At 44.2% G+C, this 12,109-nt stretch overlaps 1 protein-coding gene across 4 annotated transcripts; it reads right to left on the reverse strand.

The window, feature by feature from the left end:
- Nucleotides 1–78: 78 nt before the first annotated feature.
- On the reverse strand, nucleotides 79–11,843 carry usp42 (ubiquitin specific peptidase 42). Of its 4 annotated transcripts, none has more exons than XM_029455810.1 (18): nucleotides 11,654–11,842; nucleotides 9,902–10,151; nucleotides 7,399–7,605; nucleotides 7,134–7,244; nucleotides 6,818–6,917; nucleotides 6,187–6,254; nucleotides 5,995–6,065; nucleotides 5,791–5,873; nucleotides 5,590–5,701; nucleotides 5,351–5,491; nucleotides 4,999–5,099; nucleotides 4,695–4,875; nucleotides 3,887–4,597; nucleotides 3,706–3,788; nucleotides 2,160–3,275; nucleotides 1,586–1,893; nucleotides 1,419–1,484; nucleotides 79–1,291 (listed from the first exon to the last, which is right to left on the reverse strand). In XM_029455810.1, the coding sequence occupies exons 2-17, from the start codon at nucleotides 10,140–10,142 to the stop codon at nucleotides 1,423–1,425; spliced, it is 3,696 nt and encodes a 1,231-aa protein (XP_029311670.1). In that variant the 5' UTR covers nucleotides 10,143–10,151; nucleotides 11,654–11,842; the 3' UTR covers nucleotides 79–1,291; nucleotides 1,419–1,422. The 4 variants fall into 4 exon arrangements, with proteins under 4 accessions (XP_029311670.1, XP_029311671.1, XP_029311674.1 ...); XM_029455811.1 differs by lacking the exon at nucleotides 11,654–11,842 and adding an exon at nucleotides 11,161–11,579; XM_029455814.1 differs by lacking the exons at nucleotides 9,902–10,151; nucleotides 11,654–11,842 and adding an exon at nucleotides 8,259–8,537.
- Nucleotides 11,844–12,109: the final 266 nt, after the last annotated feature.

Genomic DNA, 12,109 nt, shown 5'->3' on the forward strand with positions numbered 1-12,109 from the left:
TAGGTGTGTGTGTGTGTGTGTGTGTGTGTGTGTGTGTGTGTGTGTGTGTGTGTTAACAAAAGGTGAATACGATGTATCTACATGTCATCATTTAACGTGGAAGGTTTGTTCAACAAGAGGCTCGGATACAATCCATCTATTCCTCGTATACAAAAAGGCAGACGGGAGCTTTTCTTTTTAAATCCCTGGCAACTCGCTAATCAACGTTGTCCCATTCATTTCAATGCAGCTTGTAATCAAAGACCAAGAACAAATTACAATTTCTGACATTAACAAATGTATTTTAAGGCTTTTACCTTATACAATGTATAAATTCTGACATGCTAAACTAAAAAAAAAGGTATAACAGAAGAAACAAAACAGAAAACAAAAGCAAACCATACTCATTCCCAAGTGTTTTGTCCAGAGAATATGGTCAATATTAACATGAATTCTTCTGAAAACAAATACAAAACATCTACTGATAACCCTGATGCAGGATTTTTACGTATAAAAATAACTGATAGTACAGTTCAAAATTAAATTCACAGTATTTTTTATGACGCTAGAAGACACAAAACTGTATTTTTCATTAAAAAGCAAACACAAATGGTCCACAGGCATGATAACAAATATTTGATGGTTTCTTTTTTTTTAACGTAAAAAAACAAACAGAGGATACAGAGCGATGATCCGGGGGAACCTCTGCGTCCGTGTAAAAGTTAAAAAATGACGGAGTGAATCTTAGGCTTCAGAGCAAAAATGGAAACCAAAAAGAAGCTGGGAAATGTCCTCAAGTCTGTCCAGGGTTCATGTGGAGGGATCAGTCCGCGACGCCAGCACTCGTCTGTCTCTTCGTGAATATCTCCGTTCGTTTGTCTGCTCCCGGCGGGATCAGCTCTGTAGATACGGTGACATCTTAAACCTGCAGCCAACACGATGCCTCGGTTCTTCTCCCGGGCAACACATCTCCCTTTAGTTTCAGCGCTCTTTGAAGCAGGTGGATATCCGCGAAGGATGTTAACAACTTTTCATGTCCTGAGTTCCACTGAGCAGCAGTTGAGATGTTTAAGCTCCAGGCTTTGTGTTCATACAAGTATATATTAATATTTTTCATCATAAATGTCCAACGGGCGACTGTCTTCTTTTAACCATAGTTAGGAGAATTACGGCAAATCAATGCCTTAAAAAAAAAAAAGATTTCCCAACATTTAAAACACTTGTCGTGGCAAAAATACAATATATTCCCAACAACGAAGCACCACGTCAAAACAGTTGTCATTCCTCTGCTGTTGTTAAAATGGTGAAGCGTCTGAAACGAGAAAGAAGAGGCCTCTTATACAATCTGTTTGCAGAGCGATAATAAGCGTTCCTATTGTTTACGAGCTCTGACTGTACCAGAGCATGCTGTGGTAATTATTTAAGGCGCGCCCACTCACACAGTCAGTGTTTCAAGCCACTGCAGAATCCGTGGGAGTCGCCATTGGTGTGGCTGTAACCATTTCCTGCAAAACAGGATCAACCCTTTTAATTGACCCGCTCCTCAGCAGCGTTTATTTCCGCACTTTGGTTATTTTTGGGCATGAAGGGGAAGAACCTGAAATACCTTTGTATCCGTTGAGATGGTGGTGAGTTGGGCCGTTTGGGGGTGGGGTGGGGTTAGAGGGGAGTAGATGGTCATCAGCGTCGTCTGTGCGCCGGCGTTTTTCTGGCAAAGAAATATTGTCATGTTTAGCGTCCTTGATGTCATAGTAACGTCGCTTGCGGCTCTCTCTCTCCTCGCTGCTTCTGTTTTTGTGGATGCGAGCTGCTCCTGGGCTTTGTTGCTCGGCCTCGCTGTCCCGCTGCCGCCTCCTTTTCTTCTTCTTCTTCTTTTTTGGGTCAGTGGCTCTGTCTGAATCCACTTCGGAGCTTCTGGGGGGAAGACAGAAAACGCACTATGATTATTCTCATGTTTAAGAATGTCTTAACTCTCTAATATCTTCTTTGCTTAATGTTAAACTTTAACCCACTGTGCTGTAAGCGACTGCTCCTCAAGAACACGGTCTCTTTTGGGAGAAATAGTTTAAGTGAAGAAGTTGTCTAGTCTGTATAACTTTCTAGATGTTTGCACACTTTCCCATCAACACATATGAAACGCAGGAGTCATGCGGCGTGGAGGCAAAGATGACATTACTCACCCGCTCTCACGGTGTCTGTCTTTATCCTTTGACTTCTTCTTTTTCTTGCTCTTTTTGTGTTTTTTAGAGCGCCGAGCCTCAGAGCTGTCCTCCCTCTCCTTGCTTGGAGGATCAGCAGTCCTCTTGTGATTCTGATCCTCTCTGTTTGGAGCGGATTCACACGTGGCGAGACGAGCCCGAGGGGGTGAGCCCTTGGACTTTTCTGAGGTTTCTGGCTCCGTGTTAGGCGAGGAAGTCTCCTCTTTTGATGAGTCATATTCTCTCTCCCTGCCGTTGCTCTTGTCTTTCATCGACCGGGACTCTCGACTCTCCTGCTGCCACCTCCCGCGGTTATGAGACTCCTCGCGGTAGGGATCACCGTGTCCCCTCCGCTCACGGTCCCAGTCCTCTCTGGAGCTGTAATGGTGATAGTGGTGGTAATGGTTAGAGCATCTGTCACGATCACGCTCCCTGGGATGATGGAGGGGCCGCTCTCTGCGACGCTCAGAGTCCCAGTCCCTGCTGGAACGATTGTGAGGAGACAAACGATCCCTGTGTGAGCGCTGGTGTTGGTAGGGATCTCGGGAGTCTCGTCTGTGCCGATGTCGATCACCGTCACTTTCTCGCTCCTGACTCCTGTCCCTGTAGTGTTTGTCCTTGTCTCTGCTCCAGTCAGAATACAGTCTGTCTTTCTCCCTGTCTCGGGAAGTTTGTCTTTCATTACCTCTAGAACTGGGCTTGGACTGAGTTTGCTCCTTAGCATCTGTGCGCGCTTCCGTCCCTGCTGATGGATCACTGGTCTGCGGTAGATCCTTTGCTTCTCCCTCACCTCTGCTGACCTGTGGAGCTACCGAGGCTCCATTGGTACTTTGGGAGGCGTCTGTCGGGGTGGATAAGGCCGCAGGTTTGCCGTGCTGGGCAGAAGAGGAAGCCGGTTCTCTGGATGTGACAGAATGGGTCTTTGTAGCATTAGCTGGAGGTGGAGCGCTGACAGCGGAGGACGCTGTATGCTGAGGCAGGGGTTCAGACACCGTTTGAGCCCTTGTGTCAGGAGTGGAGATGGGCTGGCTTTCACTGGCTCGATGGATGCTCTGAGAAGAAGTGGCTTGGGATGAGGCAGAAGTGTGTGTCTCTTTGCTGGGAACACAAAGACAATATACAAGCTTTTAAAATGTAACACTGTTAGGGAGCTGTGTGTGTGTGTGTGTGTGTGTGTGTGTGTGTGTGTGTGTGTGTACACTGTAGAACTGTGAGGAAAATAGTAGATTTTGAAACTAATTTAAGTCATTAAAACTTACTAATCAAAGATCAAGAGATTCATTGAACTGCTTAATATGTGGTTGACATTGAACTTTTTCAGCTCAGTATGATGTTCACACCAAACGTGAAGCTAATGTTTTGCGTTGTGTTACTCACATTTGTGGCACATCATGTGACTGAATGAATGGATCTGGTTCACTACAGCTGTAGTGGCACATTTTGGGTCTATGCATTGACTTTGTATGTATTCACGGCACCACAGAAAACTTGCTTTGGTGTGTACACAGCATTAGGGCGCTCATCTTACCTTGTTGGACTATGGTCACTGTCAAGTCCATTAGCAACAACAGTGGCCACAGGGGATGAAGTGTCGTGATTACTGCCAGAGAGCTGAGGAGCAAAAACAAGACACAATTCATTTATTATTTATTTAGACAATAAACTAAGTTATCAACGTGTTATAAAGAGAGAAAACACAAATCATTTACTTTATTAGGGGTGTTGTGTCCATTCACTTTGTGGTGTCCATTATGGAGCCCATTTTGACTGGATTTAGAGACGCCATTAGTTGGTCCATTTAATCCGTTACCGTTGTGGTGCACTCCCGAATCTCCGTTGGTAGTTTGAGTAGAGTTATCACCCGTTCTCATGTTTCCATTAAGGTGAGACTTGGTTAAACCACCGTTATCCAGAGTGCCACAGTTCTCCTGGTCTGATTCCTCTGAAGACTCTTGGCCGTACGGCACCAAGAATGACGCTCCGTTTCCTCCTGTGTGGTGGTCCCCGTTACTGCGAGACACGCCGTTAACGTGGTTAAGCTGACGTGGAACAAAGCGAACGTCTGAGGTAGACTGCGAGGAGGATAAAGAGCTGGAGGAGGAGCTGCTGCTGCTGCTGCTGCTGCTGCTGCTACTGCTGCTGCTGCAGCTGGCAGAGGACGGCTGGCTGTACGAGGACGAGGAGGAAGACGGGCGGTTCAGTTTGCCTTGTCCAATGAAGAATGAAAGCTTCTGGCGCTTGTCGTGGTCTGGGATCATTGTGGGCCGGCTGATTGAGTGGGAGATGGAAGAAGAGGAAGAAGAGGCCAGTCCATGGCTAGGTTTTCCCAAAACACCGCTGCTGGTGCTGGTGCTGGGCTTGGAGTTGGAGTTGGTGGGATAGTCCCTCAGAGATCCATTCCCATTAACATGGAGAGTGCGCTGAGGACAAAAAGGACATGTTTTGAGTGTCTTGGCCAAAGACAATGGATAACTATGCTTGATCAGCAGCATTTAGATGTCAGCAAGTCTGCAGTACCTTGGTCATGTGTGGTGGCAGCTGGGGACCTATGAAGCCAATGTTGTTGTTGTTGTTGTTGTTGTGGTGTACGGTGGTGTTGATGCGCGGTATCACCACCGGCCGTGGAGACGACTGACCAGGGATGCCGGGGTTATGGTTCATGTGGCTGTAGTCTCCTGCTTTCTTCCCGTCACTGGACCTAGTGACACAAACAAAAAGGTTATTCATTAACAATAGGAAACATTTTCAGAGGGTTCATATTTAAAGATGTTGAGACTTTTTAATGTCTTAGAATTTCTTTTTAAAATGATGGTTGACTCACTTGATGTAGAACAGGACATAGGCCTGCTGGTTGAGAACAGACCTGATGTCACTGACGGACACGGAGGAGTCGTTCATCTGATACCACTGCCCATTGCTTGCCTAAGACACACAACAGTTAATGTTAATATAATAAAAAAGGTGTATTGTACAAGTATCATCATATAAAACGTGTCATCATACATGTTTATATGATCTAATACCCGGAGAAACATTTCACGTCAAAACGTGTCTCAACAAGAGTTATTGTAGGAACTCATTTCATTGTCAGTGAGTTTGATACACTGCTGGAGACACAAATGTGGGCATGTGTGCAACAGCAGCGCCCTGATAGATTATAACAGTGCCAGTACCTTAATATAGCAGAAGTAGTGTCCAGCATGACAGCTGAACCCAGAGTGGACCAGCACAGCAAACAGCCCGTAGACCTGGGGCTCCCCTTGAGACTGGGACATGCAGGGCTGCAGGTCCAGGTACTCTGGATATTTCACATCCTGATGACCAACAAACAGCGGATTAATATCAAATTACAGGTGCCGTCTTAAAGCTCTATCATGGTTCTGGATATTATAGTCCGCACAGGACATGGTACCTTGGTGATTTTGCCTCCACTGAAGTTTGCAAAGCGTTTGAGCGAGAGGGTGAGCACGTTGGAGCTGCGGTGGATGGTAAATCTCTTTGAGGCTGTGACCATTTTTTTGCACCTGGAGGGAAATAAATGTTCAGTTAGTTATCAGGCATATAAATAAACAGCACATGCAACACTGGCTCTTTCGACTGTAAAACAACTTACTTGGTGCATTTGTAGGCATTTTCTCCGTCCAGCTGTTCTGGCTTCACAAACTGCTCCAGAGCCTTAGAGACACTGGGAGCCGTCTGCATGGGGAGAAAATGAATACTTGTACTGTTCTGAAGTTGCAAACATCTGAACGTATTGGTTTCTTTTACGCTCTTACAGTGAAACAGATTGACAAGTGACAATGAATTTTCTAATTACCTTAATTTCCAGAGTTATGTCCAGAAACGGATCAAATGTATCGGAGACTGCTTTGCAGTTTAAACATTTAACTGAGAAATAAAAACCGGTGTTAATACTTTAGTGTAGAAGAGCTGTGAAACAACAACAAAAATGCCGTATCGGGGGAAAAAAAACAAATCAAGAAAAAGGAAATCAATACTTGTAACATACCTCTGGACCGTAGGTACCCGCCAAATACTTGATGGATGAAAGTGGTTGCCTGTGTTTGCCTGTCCAATCTGTCACGAGGATTAAAAACACCCATTAAGGATAATAACATAACTGACCGTTGGATTGATAAGACAAGATATTTTCTGGCTGTACTGGAAGAGAGAAACAAATATCACTTTACAGCATTTTGCACTAACAGGTCACACCCTTTAGTAGCCGAAAGAGCCGGAGTGAAACAGGGAGGAATTAGAGCAAGAGTAATTAGCTGAGAGGCCACCTGTTGCTACAGAATAAGAATTGACTTCATACTTGCGGTTCTTAAAATCCCTTTTAGTCCCCCGAGAACACCAATGGCCAGCCCAGAGTATCTATTAAACATGCATGTAGGCTTCGTATATGGACGTAACCTACTTGGCAGTGGTTCTACACTGATTTCATATATACACAGCAGAAAAACATAAATACTTCAAAGCACGCTTTAGACTGGAAGGCATTTGCAGAATTTTCAATGCATCAGCACAATACAGAATACAGTACAGTAATACTTCCCGACCCATACGGCGACCTATGTTGATATTAAATAACTAGTTATCCTGAACTGTGTACGGTTTTGGAAATGTATGAAACTTACTTGGCTCCAGGTAAGCAGGACTTTTGCATAGCGTCCACTGTGTACCGCAGGAACTCATGGGCATCCTCCTGGCTTCCATAGCGGAAGTGCTTAGCAATCCCTGTGACGGGGGAAAAACACAGTAAACATCAGTAAGAAGTTGATAAATAATGTCACACTTACATGTAGAAGTTTAGTTCAAAAAATCATTTAAGAGCACATATTAAACTCCCACCAGAACATTTCCCTCCAAAATGTAAAAAGGTAAACAGCCACACAGCGCCTCCTCTCATTCATTTCAGGTAAAACAAACGTTGAAAAACAGACAACCACTTACTTTTGAGCTCATTGAGCACACCAATGGGCTTAATGACATTCCCAGAGTTTGCAAAAACCTGAATGATGTGGTTTTGCATGGTGCACATCATACAGAATCCTGGCTCGTGACCTTTGGCAGGGACAGAGGAGCAAAACATGAATGAGTGAGACATGAATCGGACAGGAAAGCAGCTCAGAGATACAAGATTGAATTGTACTGCATGTGTGTACAAGAACACTAGAATTTCCTTGGTCCATAGAAGCGCCATGAAACACTAACTTACATGTTTTGGAGTGCTCCCGTGTCAGCAAGTAGTTGGCAAACGGCGGGGTGTAGGTGAGACACTGCAGGGCTGAGTTGAGGAAGCAGGTGTTCCCCATGTTCTGCAGGCCTGCACCAATGCGGTGAGTCTGGTTCCACTTTAGGGTGAGGCGCTCTGGAGGGAAGAGGACCTTCTGGGGCGAGTCAATGCCATCACCACTGCTTATCACTGTACACACAGAGCCAACATTATTACTAAAATTAGATATAATGCATTTACCAGGTCCAGAATGTCAACAAGTGTCTGTTTATATGCTACATTAGGTAAAAGGGCTGACCAATTTATCGGAATTTTATCGAAATTGCAATATTGAACAGTGTTTTTATCTAGTGTTTTATTTAAAGGCGCAAAATAAAATATAAAAAAGGCAAAATATGTGTCAAAATACAACTCTGAATTAAGTATTGTGGTGCTGCAGAGATGCATTCTACAGACTTCAGAACAAATCTTTGTTTGATAGAGATCTTCGCAAAACAAATCGCACCATGATCATTTTTATATATTCTTCAATGAAAATGAGGATAATGATGTAAAAATTAAGATTTCCTGCAAAATCGTGAATCATATTGCAATATCAGTCAAACAATCACAATTGGATATAATTTCCAAATGAAGAAAGTTCAGAATGTTTTGCAAATTTATTTAAAAAAAAAAAATACAAATAAATAAAATCATATGTACACAAGTATTCACACCCTTTGCTGTGACACTCAAAATTGAGCTCAGGTGCATCCCGTTTCCACTGATCATCCTTGAGATGTTTCTACTTCTTGATTCATCTGTGGTGAATTCAATTGGACATGATTTGGAAAGGCACACACCTGTCTATATAAGGTCCCACAGCTGACAGCGCATGTCAGGGCACAAACAAAGCCATGGAGTCCAAGGAATTGTCTGTAGACCTCCGAGACAGGATTGTATCGAGGCACAGATCTGGGGAAGAGTACAAAAAATTCTGCAGCATTGAAGGTCCCAACGAGCACAGTGGTCTCCATCATTCGCAAATGGAAGAAGTTTGGATCCACCAGGACTCTTCCTAGAGCTGGCTGCCCGGCCAAACTGAGCAATTGGGCGAGAAGGGCCTTGGTCATGGAGGTGAGCAAAAACCTGATGGTCACTCTGACAGAGCTCCAGAGAACCTCTGTGGAGATGGGAGAACCTTCCAGAAAGACAACCATCTCTGAAGCACTCCACCAATCAGGCCTTTATGGTAGAGTGGCCAGATGGAAGCCACACAGTAAAAGGCACATGACAGCCCGCATGGAGTTTGCCAAAAGGCACCTAAAGGACTCTCAGACCATGAGAAACAAAATTCTCTGGTCTGATGAAACCAAGATTGAACTCTTTGGCCTGAATGCCAAGCGTCATGTCTGGAGGAAACCAGGCACCACTCATTACCTGGCCAATACCATCCTGTGAAGCATGGTGGAGGCAGCATCATGCTGTGGGTGTGTTTTTCAGCAGCAGGAACTGGGAGACTAGTCAGGATCAAGGGAAAGATGAATGCAGCAATGTATAGAGAGATCCTTGATGAAAACCTGCTCCAGAGCGCTCTGGACCTCAGACTGGGGCGAAGGTTCACTATCCAACAGGACAACGACCCTAAGCACACAGCCAAGATAACAAAGGAGAGGCTTCGGGACAAGTCTGTGAATGTCCTTGAGTGGCCCAGCCAGTGCCCAGACTTGAACCCGATTTAACATCTTTGGAGCGATCTGAAAATGGCTGTGCACTGACGCTCCCCATCCAACCTGATGGAGCTTGAGACTATCTGCAAAGAAGAATGGGAGAAACTGCCCCAAAATAGGTGTGCCAAGCTTGTAGCATCATACTCAAGAAGACTTGAGGCTCTAATTGTGTGAAAAGTGAAGGGATATGAATACTTTCTGAATGCACTGTACATACGGGCAAATAGTGAAGGAACCTTCAGGCCTTTAGAGTCATTAGCTATCAGTCAAGAGTTATATCATGTGGTCCTGACAACTGAGTAAGACTGTAAAACAAACTGAAAGACAAAAGACGATACAGAGTTTCTCTTTTGTTTCCGTCAGGCTGCTGCTCTTTATATCAAAACACCAATTGCGTCACAAGCTCAAGAGATGATCTGCTCTCACTTCAAAACGAGATTGGTTGTAAATGGATGAAGGAAAGTAGAGTGGAAGCAGCAAAACAATACACCCACAAAACTAGTTGTGTCATACCGCCATACACAAACCGTAGCAAATGTTTAGCTTCATTAGTGCAGCTTGGTATTATTTATGCACGTCTACATCTGCATTACCAATACTGGAGGGAAAATATTGACTCTCAGTATTAGCCTCAAATTCATGACTGATTGTAGAACTTAAAACCATAGGTCATGGAAAGCATCCAGGTGAAAAATGGAGGGTAATGCGTATAGTTTCCTCCCAGCTTTCTAGACACAAGCATTAAAAACATAGCTGATGAAAGCCCTCGCTCCTACCTTGCTCCTTGGGCCGGTCCACAGAGGAGGCTGTACTGTTGTAGACTGCAGCTCCAGGCGTGGGGCCCAGGCAGCCTCCAGCAGCCTTCATCCTCGGAGAGTCGCTCGGCATGGTGGGACCCATTGCCCAGCTGCTGGAACAGCTGCCATCCATCCCCACGTCTCCACTGGTAAAGGGAGATCGCTTACACCCGACTGACTCGTGGTCAGACTTTTCTGAAGATCTGTCAACTATGGTCATTGTTCATTGCTGTATGAGGGACAGAAACACAGAAGTATACAGCTTTATGAGCTGCTGAAAATGCAGCTCATGTTCAAGGTTTCGGGTTTTTAATTTCTGTTGTTGCTTTATATAAAAATTATTGCGTGTTTGGTCATGACAGTAACTGTATTCAACATTTTCCTAACTATTTAATATGTTCTAGATAAGTGAAACATGCTCCACATTATACATGTCTTGTTCTCAAATATTATATCGTCCACAACTAATTTGGATAACATTAAAGTACATTTAGATTACAGCCACTAAATGCCATAGCCAGAATATTGCTATTTATAACAAACCATCACTTACAAAATGCGGTTAAATGCATTGTAATATTTTAATCAGCCAATTTAGAATTGAACCTATATTAGATCTAATGATATAAAAGTAACCAAACTCATTGAGAGTAGTCTCAAATGGATAAATCTCTCATCCCTGAATTGTGATTGCATGTTATTATTTTACCTAGCACTGTATGTTATGATTAAACAAGAGACCACAGTGGCTTGATGTTGGAGAACAGTCTTGTCTGACAGATCACACTTATCAAAGTCTCAATTAACATAAGCTATGAACTAAATAGTAAGGCCTGTGACGTTAATAGAGTTAAAAGTTTCTCCTTCAGCCTCCACGTATATCTTCTTGGTGATAGCAATTTATTGGCACTTTGCAAGGTTTCGTTTTTAAAAAGCAAACGTCAGAAAGCACTAACAAGATATGAACTTCTGTTTTGAATATGTTTAAATAGACCAACTTCTTATAAAAGTGACCTAGTAAACGTTAACAGTTTAAAAACCCGACAGGGGAAATGTCCTGGTAGGAAGCACGTTTACAACAACAGCTGTTCCCTCCCACCTGCTCCGGCAGACTGGCTCACGTTGGCTAACAGACGGCTGCTAGGCCTTTAACACGCAGCGTCGCTAAACCTCACTAAAACACGCATTAAACCTTTCCTTACACCTGGTGGTAGACAGCGCACCGATTAAAAGCTCACCTTCCACGTCAAAGACTGGATCACAATGACTGGTGAGGCGCTCGGGACGCTTGAAGCCACGAACACCATGGAAACGGCGAACGTAACACATAGCTACCGAACAGAGCTAGCTAACATGAAGTGCGGCGGTGGCGCTCGTGCGGCAATATTGATGCTAACGTTGCTAGCTAGCTAGCTCGGCACGGTGGAAGCTGACTGACATGGCGGGGAGTAACGTAACCAACTACTACACACGCCTAAGAGCAGTTTTGGGTTTTCAATTCGAAATACATTTGTTTTACAATGCGTGGGCCGGGGTAACGGGAAGTCTATCTAGCCCAGAAAGGAGGGGCTCGACACCGGCGGTTGTGTGTCCTCACTGCGCTGCTCTCTCCGACATGACAGAGAACCGGTGAAAGGCTACTACAACAAACCTCAGCGGCTCAAGCCTTCCAAAATAATACAGTTGCAAAGTTAAAGTGCCACTCGATCGTAAAATCAACAACACACTTACCTGGAATCTGTTATGAATACGTTAGTAGCGGTTGTAAATCCATTCCTTATTTCCAGCGGGTGTCCGGCGGTGAACAATGACGTAGCTAATTGCCCCACGGGTACATCCGGGCACCTGCGATGAAACGAGGTCTCTGATTGGTTCATTCGGCCGTTTCCCTGAGAGGAACGTGTTTCGTGAAAGAACCGTCGCATGTACACCATACAGCATATTTGTGATCTTTGTGTACATAATGTACAACCAACATTGCGTCATTTGTACCCATAGAGATATACTAAGTAGTTTAAGCAGAATTACTTGGCTATAGGCAGACCAACTTCACAGCACTAATTGTTATATCTACGCTGAAATGCCCATTAAGAAAATAGTTTATGCAGTACCCACTGTGTGCCACAGTATTTACACTTTTAAAAGTTCTCAAGATAAATCAGAGTGCATCCACTGTGACCAGTAACA

The sequence above is a fragment of the Cottoperca gobio genome, chromosome 19, assembly GCF_900634415.1.
Source record: "Cottoperca gobio chromosome 19, fCotGob3.1, whole genome shotgun sequence".
NCBI classification, from domain to species: Eukaryota; Metazoa; Chordata; class Actinopteri; order Perciformes; family Bovichtidae; genus Cottoperca; species Cottoperca gobio.

Coding starts and splice junctions, on each gene's coding strand:
- usp42 (XM_029455810.1), bottom strand. CDS start 10,142: ATGACCATAGTTGACAGATCTTCAGAAAAGTCTGACCACGAGTCAGTC. Junction 6,255..6,817: donor TCCTGCTTACCTGGAGCCAA/GTAAGTTTCATA, acceptor TCCTCGTGACAG/ATTGGACAGGCAAACACAGG. Junction 4,876..4,998: donor TATGTCCTGTTCTACATCAA/GTGAGTCAACCA, acceptor TTGTGTCACTAG/GTCCAGTGACGGGAAGAAAG.